The 21,839-nt window shown below is 58.6% G+C and overlaps 9 protein-coding genes across 9 annotated transcripts; 6 read left to right on the top strand and 3 right to left on the bottom strand.

Annotated features, from left to right (window-relative positions):
• Positions 1-104: 104 nt before the first annotated feature.
• HETIRDRAFT_468624 (uncharacterized protein) lies at positions 105-2,799 on the top strand. The gene is made up of 8 exons (XM_009542580.1): positions 105-235; positions 286-381; positions 439-547; positions 610-829; positions 888-1,148; positions 1,215-1,594; positions 1,651-2,070; positions 2,133-2,799. Exons 1-8 carry the CDS (start codon positions 233-235, stop codon positions 2,696-2,698), a joined length of 2,055 nt encoding a protein of 684 aa, XP_009540875.1. The 5' UTR covers positions 105-232; the 3' UTR covers positions 2,699-2,799.
• A 466-nt stretch (positions 2,800-3,265) lies between these two features.
• HETIRDRAFT_307807 (uncharacterized protein) lies at positions 3,266-4,708 on the top strand (the record flags this gene model as incomplete). Its single annotated transcript, XM_009542579.1, has 8 exons — positions 3,266-3,321; positions 3,484-3,523; positions 3,584-3,683; positions 3,739-3,814; positions 3,875-4,052; positions 4,104-4,150; positions 4,199-4,365; positions 4,470-4,708. Coding segments are annotated over 8 exons (903 nt in total), but the record flags the coding sequence as incomplete, so codon positions are not given.
• On the bottom strand, positions 4,506-7,123 carry HETIRDRAFT_30690 (carbohydrate esterase family 1 protein). The gene is made up of 10 exons (XM_009541985.1): positions 6,972-7,123; positions 6,690-6,814; positions 6,510-6,631; positions 6,310-6,422; positions 5,991-6,245; positions 5,792-5,926; positions 5,696-5,726; positions 5,150-5,633; positions 4,794-4,972; positions 4,506-4,704 (listed from the first exon to the last, which is right to left on the bottom strand). Exons 1-8 carry the CDS (start codon positions 7,047-7,049, stop codon positions 5,608-5,610), a joined length of 885 nt encoding a protein of 294 aa, XP_009540280.1. The 5' UTR covers positions 7,050-7,123; the 3' UTR covers positions 4,506-4,704; positions 4,794-4,972; positions 5,150-5,607.
• A 3,040-nt stretch (positions 7,124-10,163) lies between these two features.
• Positions 10,164-10,872, top strand: HETIRDRAFT_109529 (molecular chaperone, DnaJ superfamily; the record flags this gene model as incomplete). The annotated part of the gene is made up of 1 exon (XM_009542578.1): positions 10,164-10,872. A coding segment is annotated over exon 1 (467 nt), but the record flags the coding sequence as incomplete, so codon positions are not given.
• A 156-nt stretch (positions 10,873-11,028) lies between these two features.
• Positions 11,029-11,508, top strand: HETIRDRAFT_305448 (uncharacterized protein; the record flags this gene model as incomplete). The annotated part of the gene is made up of 2 exons (XM_009542577.1): positions 11,029-11,189; positions 11,268-11,508. Coding segments are annotated over 2 exons (402 nt in total), but the record flags the coding sequence as incomplete, so codon positions are not given.
• A 661-nt stretch (positions 11,509-12,169) lies between these two features.
• On the top strand, positions 12,170-13,582 carry HETIRDRAFT_377560 (uncharacterized protein; the record flags this gene model as incomplete). Its single annotated transcript, XM_009542576.1, has 1 exon — positions 12,170-13,582. The coding sequence occupies one exon, from the start codon at positions 12,170-12,172 to the stop codon at positions 13,013-13,015; it is 846 nt and encodes a 281-aa protein (XP_009540871.1). The 3' UTR covers positions 13,016-13,582.
• On the bottom strand, positions 12,802-16,438 carry HETIRDRAFT_377557 (uncharacterized protein). Its single transcript, XM_009542575.1, has 16 exons — positions 16,309-16,438; positions 16,150-16,253; positions 16,004-16,090; positions 15,939-15,952; positions 15,586-15,886; positions 15,505-15,523; positions 15,423-15,450; positions 15,328-15,367; positions 15,242-15,268; positions 15,117-15,186; positions 14,967-15,056; positions 14,764-14,907; positions 14,253-14,630; positions 14,152-14,179; positions 13,863-14,083; positions 12,802-13,788 (listed from the first exon to the last, which is right to left on the bottom strand). Exons 1-16 carry the CDS (start codon positions 16,426-16,428, stop codon positions 13,711-13,713), a joined length of 1,749 nt encoding a protein of 582 aa, XP_009540870.1. The 5' UTR covers positions 16,429-16,438; the 3' UTR covers positions 12,802-13,710.
• A 1,537-nt stretch (positions 16,439-17,975) lies between these two features.
• On the top strand, positions 17,976-19,802 carry HETIRDRAFT_377553 (uncharacterized protein; the record flags this gene model as incomplete). Its single annotated transcript, XM_009542574.1, has 5 exons — positions 17,976-18,036; positions 18,191-18,231; positions 18,288-18,425; positions 18,488-18,896; positions 18,984-19,802. The coding sequence occupies 5 exons, from the start codon at positions 17,976-17,978 to the stop codon at positions 19,130-19,132; spliced, it is 798 nt and encodes a 265-aa protein (XP_009540869.1). The 3' UTR covers positions 19,133-19,802.
• HETIRDRAFT_377548 (uncharacterized protein) lies at positions 19,220-21,772 on the bottom strand (the record flags this gene model as incomplete). Its single annotated transcript, XM_009542573.1, has 2 exons — positions 19,220-21,482; positions 21,552-21,772. The coding sequence occupies 2 exons, from the start codon at positions 21,770-21,772 to the stop codon at positions 19,481-19,483; spliced, it is 2,223 nt and encodes a 740-aa protein (XP_009540868.1). The 3' UTR covers positions 19,220-19,480.
• Positions 21,773-21,839: the final 67 nt, after the last annotated feature.

Below are 21,839 nucleotides of genomic sequence, written 5' to 3'. Positions count from 1 at the left end.
CAGATCTTACAAACGATTGATCGCCTCATTGTGACTTAGTCAGATGTTTCACTGAGCGAAAATTCGCAGCCGCTTTGACTCGGAGAGCTCGAAGCATCAGCTCTCATCAGTCTCTTTTATCCTCGCACAGTTGACGCATCTTCACATCAGGCGTATCAGACATATTTTCAAGTCTTTCAGAACAATCGCCTATCTTACTGCTTAAGTTATCTCGCTCGTGCCATTCGTGATTATGGTATGTCTCCAACGATATTGACTATTCATGAGTTGCATGAATTGATACAGGCACCCAAAGGCAAGAACCCCAATCCGAGTGGACTAGGGAGAGCCATCATCAACAAGAAGGCTAAGGATGCCCGACATGCATTCGAGTCTGGAAATGTGAGCGCCGTAGAAAACACTTTCAATCGATATCATGGCTCAATATATTTCTTTAAGTATACCACCGACATGGATTCAACGTCCCGTCTCAAATCGGTTACACAAGAGAAAGATTTGGACGAGTTCTTGAACACTGCGACATTGGCGGGAACTGAGTTCACTGCCGGTGAGTGATTGTTTCTACCCAGAGGCATCATCGTTTCATCTTGTTTATTTTCCTCCCTCAAGAACGTAGAAACGTGAAGATTATCCAAGCTTCCACAAATTCAGCTCAGAATCCGTACCTTCTGTCCGACCAAGAAGAAAAGATCACGATCAAAAAGCATCAAGAGAACAAACAGCGACTCCGAGTTCCCAGAAGACCGCCCTGGACAAAAGCAATGACTACGGCACAATTGGAGAGGCAAGAGAAGGACGCTTTCTTAGAATGGCGGAGGGGTCTCGCTGAGTGCGTTTTTTTATTGCACATCTTATACATTGTCCCTGATTTTTCAAAAACTGCACAGTCTCCAAGATCGCGAGAATTTCCTACTCACACCCTTTGAGCGCAATCTCGAAGTCTGGCGGCAATTATGGCGTGTCTTGGAACGCTCACATCTTGTCGTGCAAATTGTCGACGCTCGGAACCCGTTAAGATTCCGCTGCGAAGATCTAGAATCTTATGTTCATGATGTGGAAGGAGCGGAGGGAGAACAAGGGACTGGTAAAGGGAAGCGCAAGAGCCTTTTACTCATCAACAAGGCAGATCTCCTTAGTGCGACTCAAAGGTTTGTTTTCCTCCTCCATTCTTTGATTCCCTGAAAGAGCATCATCTTTATCATCAATTTTCACAGGCGACTATGGGCCGATTATTTTGACTCTCAGGGGGTCCAGTACGCATTCTTCTCGGCTGCCAATGCTACGGCTTTACAGGAAGCCCGAAGAGAGGCGGAACAGAGAGCACAGGAAGCTAATGCGGATGCCAATTTTTCGAGTGACTATGAGGAGGAAGAGGAGGAGGAGGAGGAGGAATCGTTGCTGCCACATACTGCAGATGCCAACGACGAGGACATGCATGAAGATTCTTCGTATTCGGAGGCGGAGTCAGACCCTGACGAAAGTATGTATTTCTCAGCCGAGGAAGACACATCGGATGGTCAAGATCCTCGTGCCAGGGTTCTATCGGTGCTCGAATTGGAAGACCTTTTTCTGAAGATAGCACCGGATTTGTCTGGTAAGGGGTTTCGCATGGTGTTTCAACACAGTTGAGATTTTAAATGCAGCAAATAGGATTTCCTGACTCGTCTGGCAATCCACCGTCACGACTGGTTGTCGGTCTCGTTGGTTATCCCAATGTTGGAAAGTCAAGTACCATCAATTCCTTGTTGGGCGAAAAGAAGGTCTCAGTATCTGCGACACCGGGGAAAACGAAGCATTTCCAGACTATTCGTTTGTCTGACAATATTGTCTTGTGCGATTGCCCTGGTTTGGTTTTCCCACAGTTCGCGACTACTAAAGCGGATCTTGTATGTGATGGGGTTTTGCCCATTGATCAATTGCGAGAACACACTGGTCCTGTCGGTTTGGTAGTCAAAAGAATCCCAACGGATGTTCTCGAAATGACCTACGGTCTTACGATCAGGGTCAAAGGAGTAGAAGAAGGTGGAGATGGAAAGATTACAGCTGAGGATTTCCTGATCACGTATGCCGGTGCGTCTTCATTGTCATTGTTGTATATACAAGAAGGATACTCAAGTCTTTGATGAGAACAGTCGCAAGAGGTTTCTCACGTTCGGGTATGGGAAACCCTGACGAAGCTCGGGCTGCAAGATACATACTAAAGGACTACGTCAATGCTAAACTCCTCTTCTGTCAACCACCACCTGATATCCCCGAGGATGCATTCAATGAACAAACGCGCCAGTTGGCTTTGAAACGCGCCGCTGGCAAAAAGCGGGCTCCCACCACGCATGTCGGGAAAAACGCTTTCACCTTTGTTCCTGGACTCGCGAACCCACCAATCATCAACGGTAACATCCTTCCAGCACAAGGACAGGGTTACAAGACGCGTGATCTGGATATGCAGTTTTTCCACGACAGCTCCGGGCTTTCAGCAAGGCCCTATGTCAAGGGGGGTGCCGGACGTGCTCCACAGGAATTCAGTAGGATGAAGCTGTATCCTCATCAGAACTCGATCACAAATGATGGGACTTCACTGGGTGGCCGGAGAGCGAGGATCGCGTCTGTGCTTTCCAGTGCAGGCGAGTCCCACCCCGGAAAGAAACAACACAAGAAGGGTAAAAGGGTAAAACAAAGGAGTGGGAAGGGTTACGATTAGATGCTCTGTATTTTACGGTGGCGGTATGTACGAGCTTATAGCCTTAGCTTTGCGACGTTCGAGCTTTTCTGTATGTTCTATAACATTGCATATTATTGGCAGTAAGCGGTACCTGCGAAACGTACGTGTGTGTTGTGCCTCATTATATACTTTCCTCTACGAAAACTACCTTGAGCCAGTCCGAAAGACCATGTTGATCTTCGATGACCGTAGATATGACGTCACGTGTTGCGATAACTTGACGCGGGATGGCATCAGAGCGGCAGGCACTTTGAATTGTCACCCCTACCACAACTGGCACGAATTTTGGGCACCTTCAAACAGCTCAAAATGTCAAGCGATATGTACTCGAGCGAATGTTCCAGCTCAGACATGTCCCCACAAGATACTCCCAAATTTCATGATCAAACCTCAGTGAGATCTGTCATCAGTACCTCCAAATCCTCCAAGCTGCCGCATATATGTGCAAAACTTGTCGGCACTACAAAAGTCAGAGGGAGTAGAGAAGGTTTTCTGACCGCCATAAGCACTTGTGTCCTCCAATTGACCTGATCTTGCCGTTGACTAGCTATCGCTTTGAGTCTTAACAAGCCCGTGATCATTGGTCGGAATCCCATCTCATGGTATGTACTTTTATGTCACCTACTCTTCCCCATTGTTTGATTACTATTCACAGCACGTATACCATACCGGATATCTACGTTTCGAACATCCATTGCAAAATATATGCGTTCGTGCTGGTAACATCCCCTCAGCTCATTATCATCATTGATTGTATACTTCAGGGTCGAGTCGGGCTCAGGAGGGGTCATCGTTTCATGTCAGGTGTGTTTAAATCGAATTCTGAATAGGCTGTATGCGCACTTAGCTATCTGCATCTGTGAGGATATGTCAACCAACGGGATCCAGCTCAATGGGGTCAAGATACAACAATCCACCGTACTCTTGATGCACGGCGATCTGCTCGAGATTACGCCATCAAAAGGTGAAATTTACCTCCGTATCTAAAAGCAGGTTTATTGACCGGCGTCTGAACGAAGTATTCCAATGTCTCCATCTCTGGAAAGCGAAGGATAAAACTAACGTATTCGAGGCCACTCCCCCCACCCAGCCTTTGTTCAAGGCAAGTTTTTGACTCGCGTATACTACACTGCCCTGATGAAATGGCCTTCAGAGAATCGGGAAGTTCCAGGTCTCATCTCATTGTCTAGGGAGCGGCAGTTTCGCAACTGTTCATCTTGCTATGGACATCTCTGAAAACAAACAATACGCATGCAAATCGGTTAGGGTCACTAAAGCCACGAATATAGTCAAAGTGAAACACGAAACACGCATCCTTTTGGCCCTGAATCATGTTAGCTGGTCCCTTGCTGGTCATTCTCCTGAATCGCTAAATGCTTCACAGCCGAACATCAATCAAGTTGTGGCTGTTGAGGAGGATGGCCATTTTCTGTAGGAAGTTCGCGTCGTAAATGCTTGCCATCTGACCGGCAATTCCAGGCATATTTTTCTTCAGCTGTGCACAGGAGGCGACCTTTTCACCTACATGGTCAGCCAAAGAAACCGAGATGGTAATGGTAGCCTGCCTGAGGGCGAAGCAAAATATATCATGTACCAGCTCCTTACGGGGCTAAAATATCTTCACGACAAGATGATATCTCACCGGGGTAAGTTTAGAATCGTTGTCATCAAAAACGATCATTGATAACATCTTCATTCACAGATATCAAGGTAAACTTTTCACATATTTTGCTTAGATGACGACCGAGAGCACTTCCACAGCCCGAGAACATCCTCCTTTATGCGCCAGGATCATACCCACGCATCCAGATCGCAGACTTTGGACTCGCCCGGCCAAAAGCGTATCAAGAGACCCTCAACGTCTGCGGTACAGTCCCGTACCTTCCACCGGAGGGTATTCTCGCACTTGAACATAAAGACCGCGGTTACGTCGGTATGCCGGCAGACTGTTGGAGTGCGGGGATCGTGTTGTACATCATGCTCTCGTAAGTCGAGGCATCGTCCAAATTTCTGCTGCATTTGTTGCGCTCATATTTGCTGATTGGAATGGGCTGTTGCATGGAAATGGATATAGTGGTTGGCACCCATTTGATCGCGTCAGCGGATTTGCAGACGACTCTGTCGACGCGGATGAGGGTGATTTATGCCATTGGCTATCTCAAAATTCGGACAAGAGCGAGGCCTTGACAAAGAAACGTATTGTGGATCAAGAGGTCCCGTTCCCTCGGCGCATCTGGGACGCACTGCCAGAAGGTAGGTCATCGCACTACAACTTCCATCACATGATAGGTTCAATTTCGACACCGCCGAGAGGACCTGCCACCGGTTGATGGTCGGAGAAGATAGCTCTTCCTAACGTGCAGCTGACTTATCGTTGTCTTTGTTTGTTGCTTGGTGCTCTCGTCTTGGACTCGACTTGGGCGTAAGCAGCGAAGGCTCTTGTAGGACGGTTGCTGATGTACAACCACCTGCACCGCGCGACGATCAGATTGGCGTTGGAGAGCAAGTGGATCACCTCGGAGTTAGAGGATCTCAAGAAGGCGTACGCGACGCGGATTGCTGCCGACATCGACTGAGCTGAGCTTGGACTTCTTCTCTGCTGGTCCTGGCTGTTGACCTCCTGCTGCTTGGTGCTTGCGTCGTTGCGTGTCCTTCTCAACGGCTTGTGTACAGGTCTCCGTTTTGTATTTCTGCATCTTCGCTACTGCACCCTTTCTCATTGCTGTGCTTGAAACTCAGTCGCCATCGGTATATGCCCGGATGTGATGGTGCGATGACGCAGATGTTATTTCACCTCTGTTGACTTACATTTGAGTAACAAATACACATAAAACGCAGACTTCTGCGGCGTTGCGGTCGGTGTTGCCTGCTTCTTATATGGTAAATTTTCACGCTTTCAAGAAATTTGCGTGGACTGTCCGAAGAGTCAAAAATCAGCACATCTAGTAAACATACGAAGATATCGCTGCTACTTACACTGGACGTGTTCGCGACCGAAGGTCGAGATCTGTGCCCCTCGGCGTTAGGTTGTGATGCTAATGCGTGTAAGTTCCGCGGCTAGAGAAGACTCACGAAATAATAGCTGTGGTCGTAACCCTCTTGCTCCCGCACCTTCACCTGCGACTCGTCGAACCCGGCCCCGCGCGCTGCCTTGACGAAGTTCTCAGGCAACAGCTGGCCGTTTTTGTAGAACTGGTCTGCAGTGCCCTGCAAAACAACGCAGATAAATATTAAGATTGATGGCAGACGCGAGCCCGACGGGAGAACGCACGTAGTCGACGAGGATGTGTGCGGGCTCGGTGCGCCGCGGGATGAGCTCCGTCGCGTCGTAGAGCTCCTTTGCCTCGGCGACGCCGCCCTGGAGATAGCCCGCGAATGCCTTTTGACCCCAGGGCGCATGAATGGGGTTAGAGATGGGAGCGAAGGCGGAGGCGGAGCGGTATTGGTGCGTCGCGGTGGAAAGGTAGAGCGTGAGCGCGCCGTGGCCGCCCATAGAGTGGCCGAAGATAGATTGGCGGGAGAGATCCTGTGAGGAGGATTGTTTATAGGTGTAAGCGAGGACAAGAAGGGGGGGGGGGGGGGGTCCTTACAATAGGGAGGCCGGCATCGGCGAGGACTTCAGGGAGCTCGAGGGTGACGTGTGTGCGCATGTTGTAGTGGGTGGAATACTTCGGGTTCGTCGCATTGAGGTAGAATCCCGCGCCTAGAAGAAACATGTTAGGGAAACCAGAGATATAGCCTCAAGAACATATCGATGATCGGAGGGGGCGCGGAGGAGCTCAAGCCTGACCTGTGCCGAAGTCCCAGTCGTCGTCCTCCCCCTCAACACCTCCGCCGCGGGGTGAGGTGTCAGGGAACAGCATCGCAATGCCTTCTTCAGCTGCTGTGCTCAAGAACGCGCCCTTGTTGGGCCTGAAAGCAAGGACGAAGTCCACGTTTGATCTCAGCTTCAGATCCAGAAGCGACGCACCCATGGTCTTCTGTGCAGGTCAGTCCGGCGAGATAGACGAGGAGTGGGACTTTCTCCTTTCCATCGACGGCGTGAGCTGGCAGAAAGACGTTGAAATTGGCGTCGAGCCCGCCGAGCGCAGCACTCTGTACGTCGAGCGTGAATACAGGCGTAGATGCGAGGGCATGATATTAGATCGGTGAAATCGGTGTCGGCGAGACTTGAAGTTTGAATGGAGAGCAACGACGGCGATAAAGGGAGAAAGGAGGAGGTGATAAGCGAGAGGGGGAGGTGCAGACTCGCCTTGAATTTGTACTTGACGATCTGGCCGCCATATGCCTTGTTAGAAGAGAGCTTTTCGAGGGGGCTGTTGGCAGACATGATATGTGATTCGAAGAGGTTGTGGTTGTGTCTGTGGTGGGTGATGAGATGAGATGAGGAGATTTCGGGGTGTTGGGAGAGGTTGGGAGTCGGAAGTCTGAGGATGGGAATGAGATTGGTCGCGGAGCTCCTGTATGCCGCGGCAGGTGATGCCATGACGTCACGCGTATCCTCGCGTATCTCGCACGCGTCCGTCGCGTCGAATGGCCTGTCCCCACCGCAGATTGACCAGGGAAAACTCATAGCGCACAGATAACAGCAACCATGGGTAATGCGCCTTCATCATGCTGAATTGATCCGAGGTCATCGAGCCCGAGGGTTCTCCCAGCTAACTCTTGGAATGGTGGAGTCCGAGATTGAAACGAAACGCACCCGACATCACCTGACGGGCAGCTTCGAACACAAGTGCTTCGATCCAGCTGATCAGATAACGGCGAGTGCGGCAGCCACGAAATCATTGGATCAGTGCTTAGAAGCTTGGTGTATCCAATCAACGACGCCTTGTCCCCATCGCATCGTGATTCATCGACCGTGATTGTTCCGACTGCACGAACTGTTCCGATCAGGGACGTTGATTTGCTGCAGTGTGCTGCAGAACACGGTTGCTGCATATTTGTTGATCATAACAGGTCTATGCTGTACACCGTCTCTTTGCGCTGCTTTTACACATAAGTATCCTTGGGCTGGCGCGTCGGAGGCATAGGTGTCCAAAGCCCTCCTTGAGCCTGGAGCATTTGCAGGTCGGTCTATTAGGATCTAATCAGGTCATGGGATGTTCAACCCGAACTAAGTACACTGGCATCCATTCATGATATCAGAATCATCCAGGCCCAACTCGCCAGAAGTTCAACAGGGTTCAAAGGCACAACGACCGTAGTCCTCGTCATCGTGTGCCCTGTCAAACCGTTGCGTAAGATCATATAAGGTCAGATTTGGCTTCGGCTGTGTTGATGATAGTGCCTCAGTGTTCACAAAGCTAGGAATTGGTGGGAGCGGGAGGATGCGGCTAATAATACGAATGAGGAAAGCGAGATGAGGATGGATGATGGATAGGTGACGGAGGCCGTTGTCGATGCTCCCAAGGGAACAACTGGTCGGCGTCTAACTGAGACACAGGTCGGATGTGACATAATCGCTGACCGAGACGGGCGGCAGCGGGCGGGCAGCGGAGTGTGGCGCATGCGAATGAGGACGACACTCCGAACGCATATTGGCAGGTAGTCTTGGTCTGCCCTGTATTCTACCTCAGCCGGGCCCGTAATACCCTCCATACCCATCGACGCCATTGGTCTCTTCCATCCTTCATATCCCCTCCTCGGGTTTGAGCAAATATATCCATCCCATGTCCCAAGAGTCTATGCTCCACACTTTATCTCCAACCGAGCACGTCCACCCACACCACACCACCGACCTCGACGACGGTCAAGAGACATGGAGTGATGCTCCCGAGACTCTGGACGGCGTCGAAGCCATGCGCAGAGAAATTGAGGAGGTTGGCCAGGCGGACGACGAGGATATTACCCTTAAGCCCCAGAATTTTGCCTCCGCCGACGTGAACAAAGCCTCCTCCCCGCCCGACCTCGACACCACCCTCGACGGCCCTTCGCCGATCGCCACTAGCCCCGTGCAGCGCGCGTTTGATGCCGCGAGCGTGCAGTCCCTTCCGACTGTCCAAATCACAGAGCCTCAGAGTCCCGAGCCCCGTCCCCAAACAGCAAGCGCCGCCTCGTCCTTCGCAGCCTCCGCGGACGACATGCACACACTATCTTCCAGGCCTTCTCGTGCGTCGTCTACCACGCCCCTCACGCCCTCGACTCGCACGCGACGTCAGCGACCGGGTTCTGCCATTGACGTACGTCTTGCCTTTTTTTGTCTCTCGTTTGCGTTTGTTGCCATCAGGCATGTTCATCAATGTCATTAGCCTCGATCCTCGAGTCGTCTCTCAGGGTTTTTCTCCAACCTCATCCATCGACGAGACCACATGCCCCCTCCCTCGCCTCGCCCGCCTGCGCCTGCTCACGAACAGCCCTCGACATCTGCACCCACGCCCGACCATTCCACCCTCGCCTCACGGTCATCGTCTCCCGCGCTCACTGCACGTCCCACGACTCCACCACCATCTCTCCCTCCACCCACGTTGCAAGAGCTCGGCCTGAGCCTCTCGGTATTGACTAGCAATCTCGCTCCATCACATTTCAGTACACCACCCGCTAGCGGCGCGTTCTTGGCCCCGCACTATCTACTCCTCTGCCATGCACAAGGGCTGGACGTACTGCCGCTCGTCTCGCCTCCTGCGCCGCAGCCGTATGCGCTGATACGTCGCGTGAGCTTCAAGAGCGTGGTCGTCATGGAACACCGGGGTGTCCTGGTAGCCATCGCCGGGAGACGGGACGGGGTGCGGGTGTATGCGCTGGAGGAGGTGAAGAAGGCGGTGGAGTGGCGGCTGGACATGGAGGTGCGGAGGGAGCAAGACCGGGCTCGCCGGGAGGAGTCCAAAAGAGGGATTCATTCGCGGGACAGCGGGCTTTCCGACCGGCCATCGAGAGAGAAGCTCGGACAGCCTTCGTCCTCGGCCAGATCCAAGTCCGCCCGCAAGTCCTCCGCCTCTGCCCCCTCGACCGCCTCGGCCTCTCCAGCCAAGGCCCCGGCCCTAAACAACAGGAGGATCCGCACCACGCCCCCGCAGAGTCCGCCTCAGCCACCTCATCCGCCGGCCCTCGTCCCGTCCGTGCCCCCGCCGCCCTACAGCAGTCTCCCGCTCCCCGGACGTCCACGTAGCCCCGTCTCTGTGCACGCTCCGCGGGAGCGCCGCACCTCCGTCGGCAACGTCCTCGCGGGGTCCATCACCCGCCGCAACACCGACGCCGCCGTCGTGGGCCGAGACTTTGAAAACGATGCAGACGCCAAAGGTGATTGGGTCGAGGGCCGCGGCTCCAGCGACGACGAGGCCATCAACGTCGTCGCGGCCGGCACGAGCGGGAGCGAGGCGCTCGACGAGCGCACTAGCGCGATGGCGGCCGCTTCCTCGTCCGTTGTTCCACCCATTCGCCCACTGTCTTCTAGTACGTTGACGCCCCAGTCCGTGCGCCGGCCGCGTCCAGCCAACCTGGACCTCAGCATGCTTCCACGTGTGCCCTCGGCTACCACCGCTCCACCCTCTCCGACACCTACCCTGATAACGCTCCGACAAGCCTTGTCGACATCGCCTGCTGCGGGTCCCGTGTCCTCCATGGGCTCTCTTGCATCGCGCATGGATGAGCGAGATGAGCCCGCGACGCCAGACGGCGACGACGAGGGCACGCACGAGGACCAGAGGACGCCTACGAACGAACAGATCACATTTGCGGAGGCCCTGTCTGAGAGCCGGCTGCCTGATGTGCCGCCCCCGGGCTCCCGCCGCGTACAAGCGCCCATAATGATCACGGCCTCACATCCCGTCGCAACGGGTGATGACGACGTCCCTGCAAGCCCTCAATCCGCCGAGGCACCTAGCTTCCGCACACGCCTCAGTCAGGATACGCAAGCAAACAATTCGCGCAGGCGGCGTTGGTCTGTCCTGGGAAATGTTTTCACGCCCTCGTCGTCCATGTCAATGGAGGAACGACGCAGCATGTCGGCGTCAGTAATGACCTCCCAGTCTCAGCCTCTCCCAGTGCCGAGTTCGTCATCTCAACCGCAGCTGCCATCGCGGAATAGTACGACCATCACTTCACCAATATCCGCTACTCCCACTGCTGCTGCACCGCCAGAAATGCGCGCGCGCAGCACGACTCTCCTTTCGCGCTCGCACTCGTCTACATTCCACCCACCGCCCGCCCAACCGCCACCCCCCGAATCGCCGCGCCCGTCCTCATCCCCGTCCGCGCGGGCGGCAACTTTCGTTGACGGGCCCTCGGTTCCTGCGCCTGTGCCTTCCCACTCGCGTTTCTTGTCGCGGATTATCGGAAACGCGTTCGCATCGCGCAGGTCGGAGGACAGCATGCACCAGCAGGTGCAGCGCGTGGAGCAGGCGGACGGTGCACGGAAGTCGTCCGGAACGCCCACGGCAGTTGCAGCCCCGGCGCCGAAGCTGGAGTACGTGAAGCTGCCTGGGACCAAGGGCGCGCTGATGGTCAAGGCTGTGGAAACGTCAAAGAAGAGGTCAGTGTTGTGCACTTTTTCTTTGAAAGTTTTGTCGTTACTGATCGTGCGCGGTTTTTTTTTCACATGGCCTAACAGCTTCCTCGCGATTCTTTGCGGTGAGAACGGAGAGAAGGTGGAATTGTTCGCGGGCACGTATCGCACTGCCCTTGGCCTCTCGCGCACGTTTATTCTGCCTGACTCGCCGCGCTCGCTCGAGCTGCAGCTCCAAGGTGATGACCTTGTCGAGGTCTTCCTTGTTTTCTCCCAGAACGTATTCGGCCTGGAGCCCGCCACCGTGCGTGTGCGCGAAGTTCGCATTGGCCGCGCGGAGCGTAGGGCCGCGCGCCGGCGTGCACGCGAGCTGCGTAACGAGGACCCGCTGGGCGCAGGAAACGATACGGACGCTGCAGCGCAAGCGGAGGAGTCCACGAATGTCAATGTCAGCATCGGGGTCTCGGTGCCGTCATCGACATCGACACCGACATCTCTCCCGACGGACACGACTACGCCGACTCCCTCGCCTGTGATTACACCTGCCACGACCATTGTCCGGTCTTCTGTCTCGGCAGGAAATGGAGCCCCGACACCACCACTTGTGGAGGCAACGGCGAACCCGCCTGCGCTGCCGCAGACGGAGGAACTTTTTGCTCTTGCTACGGCACAAATGGGCCCGTACACGACGTTTCAGCAGCTATCATTCGCACCTCACTTCCCGTTGGCTTCGATCGCGGACGAGTATGTGATTCCACCGACGTATCCCGACTTCTTACAATACCGGTCGGAGCACGAGCCGGAGGTGAACGGAAGCAGCGATATCGACCTGTCGCAGGTACAGTTCTCGCCGCCAGGGTTGCCGCTGCCACCACCCTCGGCGCCGTCCAAGTGGTTCTATCGCGACCCCAAGGGCGTTGTTCACGGTAAGGGCGATTCAGCCCGATTTTTTGTCTTGCAATGTTTTGAGTGTGATGCACCCTTCAGGTCCATGGAAACATACCCTGATGCAAGCATGGTATCGGGACGGGCTGCTGCCCACCGATCTTCCAGTACGACGTGAAGAGGACGTTGAATACGTTCTCCTCAAGGATCTCCGCCAGCAGAGCGTCGACCCATCTCAGCCCTTTGGCCCATCGCCCTCTCGCACGTACCCTGCAGAGTCGATACCAATTGTTGCGGAGGGCAAGCCTCTCCTCCAACCACTCTCGTTACTTTCGCAGCCGAAGATTTTCGGCCCTCCTGCTCTCTTCTTCTCATCGCGCGGAGGCCACAGCACCGTCATCGTCGACGGCCGCGGCCGGTCCGTGCTGAAGGGTCGGTTCATGTGGAGTCCGGACGAGCAGGACGACGAGTCGTCGACGACGGTGCTCACCGGCCGCATGGGCGACGTGAAGCGTCTCGAGGCGTTCGACGTCGAGGACCGCTCCGTGCTCGTCGCGATGCGGCAGGGCGGCCTCGAGGCCGTCGACCTCAGTGACGCGCTCCTCCGGCCCGCCGACGCCTCGAGGAGCGCCCTCCCGCAGTTCGCCGTCGCGCCCTCGCAGGTGAACCGCCGCGCGCCGTTCATCTGGAAGATCGGCATGCCCGTGTCCTCCCCGACGCCGTCCGCGCACGCGCCCACCTCGCTGCTCGCGCCCAAGTCCCACTCGCACCGCCTCGGGGCACCCGTGAAGAAGCTCAGCACCGGCCCCGGGCGGTCGCCTGGGCGGCCGGAGCTCGGGGACGCGGAGGCGGAGCGCGCGCGCGACGAGGTGATCTTCCTCGGTAGGCGTGGGGACAACATCTACCTCTGCGAGCGCAACGGCATCGCGTTCCGGATACTGCGCCTGTGCCCGCTGGGCTCGTCGTAGTGTACCGTTGTGCCGGAGTTGGAGCTGTATATACAGTACATGCCATTGCACGCGCGGGCGCAGTTTTTGGACGGCGGAGCGGAGGGTCTGGATCGGTCGGGCCACTCTCAAAAGAATCATGTCACTATTTATTCGCAGCAGCAGCAGATCGTCATCTCTTCTTGATCTCATGGATACTTTTCAACTCCATTCATGTCGGCCATGTCCCCACGAATACGAACCCCCCACCGGCTCTTGTCACGCGCGCATTCCTTCGTAATATCCATATTTCCTCTTATCGACTCATTATTTTCTTTCGTTTTCGACTCTCGTCCTCTCACTCTCCCCTTTTTTTTTCTCTTCTTCCCGATTTACGTAGGCTCTCTGTGTCACGATTGTTCTTTCCCCCCCTCCCCCCTCCCTCTTTTCTTGTCTCTCCGCATGCTCCCTCACTCTCTCACATCACTGTCTTCGTTCTCAGAATCCATATCTTATTCTCCGTGTGCAGTACCTACTCATGATACCGTCCCGCACCAGCAACGGATGACGATTCGACATCATATGCAATACAATAGATGTTACATTAGGAACCCCCAAAGATCCGATCGGTTAGTTCACTTCCGCTGACGGCCTTCTGCAGACGAGTCGAGGCCCCCCTGCGCGTCTACCTGCAGTGCTCCCTGATGCATGTCTCTCCTGATCCAGTGCTCCACGGCCTACAGCTTGGCGGACGACGCCGCGGCTGCCGCGCGCTTGCGGAGCGCCGTCTTGAGAATCTTGCCCGTCGACGTTTTCTGCAATGAGAACGCACGCACGGGTCAGCGTCGTGGCGGCGGCCACCACTGCGCCCGGCTAAATGGCCACTCACGGGCAGCTCCGCGACCACCTCGACCCACTCCGGCGTCGCGAAGCCCGGGAGGCGCGCGCGCGCGTGCGTCTTGAGCGCATCCGCGAAGTGGCCGTGCTTGCCCGCCCAGCGCGCCGCGGCGGCGGCGTGGAGGATCACGAAGGCCATCGGGCGCTCGCCCCAGCGCGGGTGTTCGCGGCCCACGACGGACACCTCGAGCACGTCGGGGTGGCTCGACAGCTCTGCGACGCAAAGTCAGATATTGTGCACCCCGCTATCTGTCGTGTAGGCGCCGCGCGGCGGCTCTGACCTTGTTCGATCGCCAGACTGGACGCGTTCTGCAGGTGCCGGGGCGAAGGTTTGGTCAGACGGACGGACGACGTAGAGCGTGCGTGGCTCGCGGGGGCGCACCTCTCCTCCCGAGATGATGATGTCCTTGCTACGGTCCTGGATCGCGATGGACCCGTCCGGGTGCCAGACGGCGAGGTCGCCCGAGTGGAACCAGCCGCCCGCGAACGCGCGCGCGGTGGCATCCGCGTCGGCGAAGTAGCCGTGCATGACGATGTTGCCGCGCATGACGATCTCGCCGAGCGTCTTGCCGTCCCTCGGGACGTCGACGAGCGCGTCGGGCGGCGCGTCCGCCGGGAGCTCGGTAGGGAGGCGCACGACGCGCGCGGGGTGGGAGGTCACGAAGGCGTGGCCCTGCCGGGACGTGAGCTTGGCGCGCTCGTCCAGCGGGAGGGACGACCAGGACGGCTGCGGGTAGTTGCGGGTGAGGGGCCCGTACGTCTAAACATTACGTGAGTTCATCCCATCGTTGTCACGATCGGTATGTGCGGTCACCTCGCTGATCGGATGTTGGCAAAGACAAGGACGGTGCGGGTTTAGCATCACGTCGCGACTTGATGAATGCAGACAGGACGTACGTCAATCCGTATACGTGCACCGGCTGTATGCCCTTCTTCTCCAACTCTCCTAGGAGATGCGCCGTCGGTGCTGCTCCTGCGATGATAGCCATCACAGGATGGTCGACCCTCCTAGCGTTGACGTCGTTCACGATCCCAATCTGCAAGGGATGAAACACAATGAGCAGAACTTCAGACGCCCTCGATGGAAGGAACCCACCTGGACGGTCGGCGCACCGCAATAGTGTGTGACTCTCGAATGGAGCAGGTGTTTCCATATGAGAGGATAATTGACGGACCGAAGGGTTATCTGCGAATCAAGTATGACGCCTGTCACTCGTTTATCCGGATGGCACTCGTCATCGCTTACTTGGGTCGCAAAGGAGAAAGTGATTGCCCACGGGTACGTCCAGCCTGCTGCATGGAACATGGGGAGGATCCTGCGCTCAGCACCGATCAGAGCTGTACTATTATAATCACGTCGCACGTAAATACCAGAGGTATGTGGACTCCTTGTTCATTCTAGAAAGCGCGCAGGATTGAATAGAGGTTTGATTCCAGCGGCGAAGATGGCGACGTACTGTGTCTCATAGGCATTTGCGATGGCAGCCAAGTATGTCCCTGCAATAAGATTGAATGTCAGATGGCCTTGTGGTGATAAATCCATAACACATGCCTCTCAAGGTGGTCAGGACACCTTTGGGCTAAAACAAGCCAAATTCAGCACGGCATCGACATGTCGGTCCCAAAATACATACTCGCCCCGTGGTCCCCGAGCTATTGATAGAAGGCTCAGTCGCGCACGTCGGAAGCCCCAGACGCGGTCGTCGACCACTCACGTATAATTCAACGAATGCGGCTTGTTCTCGTCCGCGTCCATCTCCAAGCCCGCCCATCCCCGTTCCTGACTGAACGCCCTCCCGGCGCTCAGGAACTGCTCGTACGGATCGCCGACGCGTCCCGTGTCGCTGCAGACGATGACGCGGGCCTTCGCGCCCTGCACGAGGTGCGCGTACTCGTGGTCGACGAAGATGAGCCTGGCGCCGCTGTGCTCGAGTATGTAGTCGACCTCGGGCTTCGTGAGACGGATGTTGATCGTCGTGAGGATCGCGCGGGCGCCGATCACGCCTTGGAGGGCATCTGTGGGCGCGGTGAGCCGTCGAAGCGGAGCGGAGAGCGCAGGTGGAGAGACCTGCTATCAGGGGTCTCTGTGGGCTTCAGGACGGAGGCGTGGCGGCGGAGAGAGGGAGGACGCACGAGTTGGGGGCTACGACGGCTATGCGGTCGCCGGGATGGATGCCGGCGTGGATAAGGCCGTAGGCAAAGTTCTGGACGCGTTGCGCCCTGTGGCGTGTGTGAACGTGAGGGCCGGCGTAGGGCACGATGAGTTGCAGCGCACGCACCAGACGGCATAGGAATAGAACACGGGGAACTCGACGTCTGGATGTGCGAGGGCCAAGTGGTCAGGATAGAGTTGTGCGGCTCGAAGGAGGAAGAGCAGAGGGTTCTGTGCATTCGCGCGTGAGAGGACGTCGAGACGTCAATGCAGAAGAGATGATCACCAGAGGATGGATGTTGGTCGGCAGGCCATCGGGGATGCGGAGGACGAGGTCGGCGTCGGCCGGGGGGATGCTCTCGGGCGTGGGTTCGAAGACCGACCTGTGTGAATCTGCGGGCGACATGTCAGAAAAGGAGCGAGAGCAGCGGGGCCATGACGAGATGGGCGAGGGCGACTTTATATTACCCCACAATGTCCGGGGTACCCCGCATTGTCGCAATTGGTCATGCGCGCCTTCTGCTTCAGTTCACCGCCAGCGGCCCTCACGTCCATCGCTCCTCACCGCCAATCACATTCTCATGTTTTCCGTCGGCAACCCGCTTCGGCATTTTAGCGCTCTTTAGAGGCAGCTGCTGCTCCTGATACATATCGACCATTCGCTTCGGAAGCTCCAAAACATGTCAGACACAAATCATCTACTATCGATTTTGGCCGTAGGTACTGTGAGCACCATCGTTGATCTTGCGAAGCCCACCCTGGCCGGTGCCCGATCCTCGATTCATCCATCTCCCGACTCCACTCGATGTCGCGATTGGGTAGACTCGGCAGAGATCTTCGTTCGACATTCTCCGCTTCTGCACGGCGATAAACAATCGATGCTGCCGGATCGGCAGCCAAGCACTGACCCTGGCGTATCTCACTTTCTCTTTGGAGCGTTCGATGGTTCGCGCAGACATCACCCCATACACATGCTAAATACAGTACACACGAGCTGGGCGTACTGTGTAGCATCGACCGGGGCCTACTGCGCTGGTCTGGACCACACGATGCATGCGCCATCCCTAGGATCCTACAATGTGTTTGACACTTGTACGATTGTTCAGGTGATCAAGACGCCCTCCTGCGGTCGCGCGAGACGATACATCGGGATGCCGGCTTCAATGATGGCAGAGGTATGATGCCTTCCGACGCCGTCGCCGCATGGCAGACCGACCACATACGAGGCGGTTTCATAGCCGCGACGTCACGCAGCCCGTTGACCGGTATGAACGAAGGCCAAAGAGGACAACGAGCACCTTGGGCCGCTCGATCAGAGGCTGGCATGATACATGGTATGTTTCGAAGGTGCGAGGGAAGGGGCACAGGTGGGGTTCGACGAAAGAGTAGGTGGGAGGCCTCAGAGCGTCCGCTCGCCGGCTGACGAGCAGCAAGCAAAACCCTCCCCAGTGATGTACGCATCCGGAGGACCTGAGCGCCATGGCCACGAGCGATATACGAGCCAGAGCACCAAACCAGTTTCGACGATCGTCTCGTACCGTCCATACAGTGTGACGCTAGATAGACCACCTTTGAGGTTGAGGGGAAATCGCCAGCTTTTGGGAGACTAGCACGGCGCCCTGGGCCAGCGTGATCTGCCCGTGCATGTCGTCGAAACGTGGACACACCCATGCTGCCGTTCGCTGGATAAAAGGGGACAGAAAGTGTGGCGGCCCTACATCACCATCACCTCCTCTCAAGGGGTAAACAACGGCGAGCTGAAATAAGAGTGAGAGGATAATGCCCGCCGTGGTCGTCGATGGGAGAGCGGCGAGCGCCACTCGGCCCGAATAGGCACGGCTGGTAAACAACGCGCAAACTGTTGCGGGCATCCTGGCCACCGCTCACCGCTCACCTCCGCCCCCATCATCCCCATCCCCTGCCCCATCCCCCCCTCGCTGTCGATATCCACCCATGGCAGACGCTGCATCAGGCTCCGCCGATAAATCCGTACAAGTCAAGCTCGTCCTGCTCGGTGAGTCCGCAGCCAGCCCCAGCATGACGTTCGAAATACCGTGGAAACGCAGTCCCCCACCTGCGCGCATACGGCGCAGCCCCCGTCGCCCGACCTCTCTACCTCTTCCAAATTACCCCGTTCGAGCCGAATGCTGATACTTGGTCCCACGCAGGCGAGGCCGCAGTCGGCAAATCCTCCGTCGTCCTCCGCTTTGTGCGTCCTGCTGATCCCAGTTTGCCCACCTCCCCGATGACGAGCCGCGCACGCAGGTCTCGAACGAGTTCCAGGCCAACAAAGAGCCCACCATCGGCGCCGCCTTCCTGACCCAGAAATGCCGCCTCGAGGACCGCGTCCTGCGCTATGAGATCTGGGACACCGCCGGCCAAGAGCGCTTCCACTCCCTCGCAGTGAGCAACCCCCTCCCCCTTTGTCCGCTCCCGATCGCACCGTGCCCACCGCGCCCCCGCAGCCCATGTACTACCGCAACGCCCAGGCCGCCGTCGTCGTCTACGACGTCACCAAAGCCTCGAGCCTCGAAAAGGCCAAGACGTGGGTCAAGGAGCTCCAGCGGCAGGCGAACCCCAACATCGTCATCGCCCTCGCAGGCAACAAGCTCGACCTCGTCACCCCCGCCCCCGCCGCATCGGGCAGCGGCGCCCTCGGCGAGTCGGAGGACGAAGCGGACGACGCGACCGCCACCCCTGGCGAGGCCGCCGCCGCCGCCGCCGGAGCCGCGGGCGCGGGCACGAGCGACGCGGAGGGCCTGCGGCAGGTGCCCCGCGAGGAGGCGCAGGCGTACGCGCAGGAGGCCGGCCTGCTCTTCTTCGAAACGAGCGCAAAGACGGGCGACGGCGTCGTCGAGGTGTTCACCGAAATAGGTCCGTTTTTTTCTACTTTTGATGGTGATGATGGTGGTGGCTGGCCGCGCGCGTTACTGATGCGCCGATGCGGCCGCCGTTCTGCAGCCAAGAAGATCCCGATCGAGCATATATTGGCGTCTTCGCGTGGTGCCGCAGGCCGACCAGGCGCCGGCGGTGGGCGCGCCGGCGGCGCAGCGGAGGGCGTCAACCTCGACGAGAACCAGCCCAAGGGCAAGGACGCGTGCAATTGCTGAGCTGCGCCTGACACGTACCTTCCTGCCAGGCCGCGCTCTCGCCGGCTCCTCGCTATCGTCTCTCGACTCTCTCCGGCCGCTTTCTTTCATTCTTTGTGACGTGATGTGATGTGATCTCTATATACATGGTCTCCGCCCTACCCTCTGCATTACATGTAATCTGCTTTTATGACCCCCGGACTCCTAGAGCTGGTATTCTGTCTGACCACACCGAGTCCATGCATTATACTCGAAACAACAAAAAACGACAACAACAACAACAACAAAAATGATCTGCTGACTGAACTGCCTCGACGATCCGCGATCTACGAGAACCGTAACTTACAACTGCGCCCGACCCGCCCCACATCAGTGCTCGTGCATCACGTCCACGTACGGCGGCGGCCTCGCCACGTGCTCGTGCCCGCCCTCACCGTCGTCGTCATCATCAGGGATAAGATACGGCGGCGGAGCGTGCGACGCCGGCGCGCCCCCCTCGCCCGTGGCCGGCGGCTGCAGCTGCTGCGGCGGCGAGTGGTGATTATGGAGGTGATGGTGGTGGTGGTGATGGTGCGGGGGCGGCGGCGACGACGCGGGAGCGCCGGGCATCTGGTGCGGCACGCCCTCGCGCGAGCGGTACTCTGAGTGGATCGACGGCGGCGGGTCGGACGGGTCGTCCATCGGGGGCGGCGGCGGCGGCGGCGGGCCGCGCGCGGTGGTCTCCTCGCGCTGCTCGAGGGCGATCCCGATCCCGAGTCCGAGCCCGAGCCCGAGGGCTTGCATGGCGCGGGTGCCGGGCGCGTCGGGGTCGAGGGCGAGGTCGAGGCCCATGTTGAGGCCCATGTCGAGGCCCATGTCGAGGTCGAGGTCGGCGAGGCCTGTCACGTCCGGGTCGTGCGTTGCCATCTCGAGCGTCGGCGGGGGCGTCGGCGCGCCCGTGCGGTCGACGTCCTCCGCGTGGCCGTCGAAGTGCGCGGAGGCGGGGAAGCCGAAGAGCACGCCCTCGCCGTCGATGACGTGGCGCGGCTGCGGCTGCGGCTGCGCGGGGAGCCCTGGAGGCGGCGGGAGCGACGGCTCGATAGGGTGGCCGTCGTCGTCGTCGTCGTCGTCGTCGCTGCGCGGGGGGACGTAGATCTCCTGCTCCGACTCGAGGAAGGTCGGGAGGCGCGAGGACGTCGAGGCCTCCGCGAAGGACGGCGGCGCGTCGCGCTCCTCGAACGGCGGGGGCTCGCCGCTCGCGGAGACGACGACGGCGCTCGGGCCGGCCTCGCCCTCCTCGTAGTGCGGCGCGGCGTCCTGGTCGTCGCCGCGGACGGTGCGCGCGGGGGGGCGGTCGTGCTTCTTGTGGTACGCGGAGTCCATACCCGCCTCGAGCTCGGGGAGCGGGGCGGGCGGGGGCAAAAATGTCAGCGGGAGGGCGAGGGTGGAGACGTGCTCGGTGCGGGTGACCATGTTGCGGAAGGTGACGTGCACGCGGAGGCGGAAGGCGACGCTGTGGAGGAGCGTCGCCTGCGTGATGGAGCCGCACTCGGCGTCGCTGTCGAGCAGGCCAAAGTCGCCCGCGGGGAGCGGGCGCGCGGGATCGGACGGGGAGGAGGCGGGGGAGGACTGGTGCAGGACGAAGCGCAGGCGGACGGGGAGGGAGGTGTGGAAGCGGCAGAGGGCGCCCGAGCGCGAGACGACGGTTTTGTAGACGGCGGTTGGGGCGCGGCGGCGCGCGGTGGTGGTGGTGGTGGTGGTGGCCTGGGACGAGGACGAGGAGGGCTCGGTGGCCTGTTCGTGGGACACGCCGAGGGGCAGGCGGCCGCCATCTTCGTCGTCCGCGTCGTCCTCGTCGTCGTATTCCTCGTCGGCGCAGGGGTCGTCGTTGGGGTCGCCCTGGCGCACGCGCACGGTGCGGACGAGCTCGGCCTTGATGTTGCGGAGGCGGAGGCCGCCCTGGACGACGAGCTCCCTGCTCGGGGACGGGACGGTGACGTAGATCGGGACGGGCTCGCGTGCGGTGAAGGTGGTGCGGGGGACCTGGACGTCGACGCGGGCGGGGGCGGCTATGGTGCGGGTGACGGGGGCGATGGCGGGGGTGTGGGTGTGTGAGCTGAAGCGGCGGGTGTGCACTGCGAGGGCCTTTGTGAGCGGGGGCGCGGCGGGGTCGGCGGGGTGGAGGGTCGCGGAGAGGACGTGGGCGAGGGCGGACTGGGGCGTGTGGATGCACTGCGGGGTGTCCGCGGTGAGCGGGATCGCGAACGGGAACGAGGACGGGAAGGGGGCGTCGGGGTCGTCGGCGGGGTCGGGGTCGTAGAGGACGATGGCGGTGTGGGCGAGCTCGATGGAGCGGTCGGCGGTGGACTCTGTTGTGCGGAGGTGCATGGTGCTTGAGGGGGGGAAGGCGGGGGTTCAGCGGGCGGAAGAGGAGAGCACGGTGGCAGACAGGGGGACGGACAGTTTTCGCCAGCGGGTGGGCTGGGCGCACTTGACCTGGAGCTCGCCCTCGATGGCCGCGCGCTCGCCGTCGGCGCCGAGGAAGCCCTGCTGGAAGCGCAGCGCGTCCGTCGCGGGCATGATCAGCATCTGCGGCTCGTCGGGCGGCGGCGCAGCGAACACGTCCGACGCATCGCCCTCGGGGCACTCCCGCTCGTACGTGGGCGGCAGCTCGGAGGACATGGCGAGGAGGCGAGGATGCGAGTTGCGTGCGAGTGCGAGTGTGTGCGAGTTGCGTGTGTGCGAGGAC

This window comes from Heterobasidion irregulare, assembly GCF_000320585.1.
Source record: "Heterobasidion irregulare TC 32-1 unplaced genomic scaffold scaffold_01, whole genome shotgun sequence".
In the NCBI taxonomy this organism is placed as follows: domain Eukaryota; kingdom Fungi; phylum Basidiomycota; class Agaricomycetes; order Russulales; family Bondarzewiaceae; genus Heterobasidion; species Heterobasidion irregulare.
The sequence above is the reverse complement of the archived record's forward strand: the minus strand, read 5'-3'. Positions and strand labels throughout refer to the sequence as shown.

Coding starts and splice junctions, on each gene's coding strand:
- HETIRDRAFT_468624 (XM_009542580.1), top strand. Junction 548..609: donor GGGAACTGAGTTCACTGCCG/GTGAGTGATTGT, acceptor TCCTCCCTCAAG/AACGTAGAAACGTGAAGATT. Junction 830..887: donor TGGCGGAGGGGTCTCGCTGA/GTGCGTTTTTTT, acceptor AAAACTGCACAG/TCTCCAAGATCGCGAGAATT.
- HETIRDRAFT_30690 (XM_009541985.1), bottom strand. CDS start 7,049: ATGTCTGCCAACAGCCCCCTCGAAAAGCTCTCTTCTAACAAGGCATAT. Junction 6,246..6,309: donor CCGATGCCGGCCTCCCTATT/GTAAGGACCCCC, acceptor TCCTCCTCACAG/GATCTCTCCCGCCAATCTAT. Junction 5,727..5,791: donor ACGACCACAGCTATTATTTC/GTGAGTCTTCTC, acceptor CGAGGGGCACAG/ATCTCGACCTTCGGTCGCGA.
- HETIRDRAFT_377557 (XM_009542575.1), bottom strand. CDS start 16,428: ATGTCGCCCGCAGATTCACACAGGTCGGTCTTCGAACCCACGCCCGAG. Junction 15,368..15,422: donor TGTCCTGACCACCTTGAGAG/GCATGTGTTATG, acceptor ATCTTATTGCAG/GGACATACTTGGCTGCCATC. Junction 15,187..15,241: donor AAGGAGTCCACATACCTCTG/GTATTTACGTGC, acceptor TGCTGAGCGCAG/GATCCTCCCCATGTTCCATG.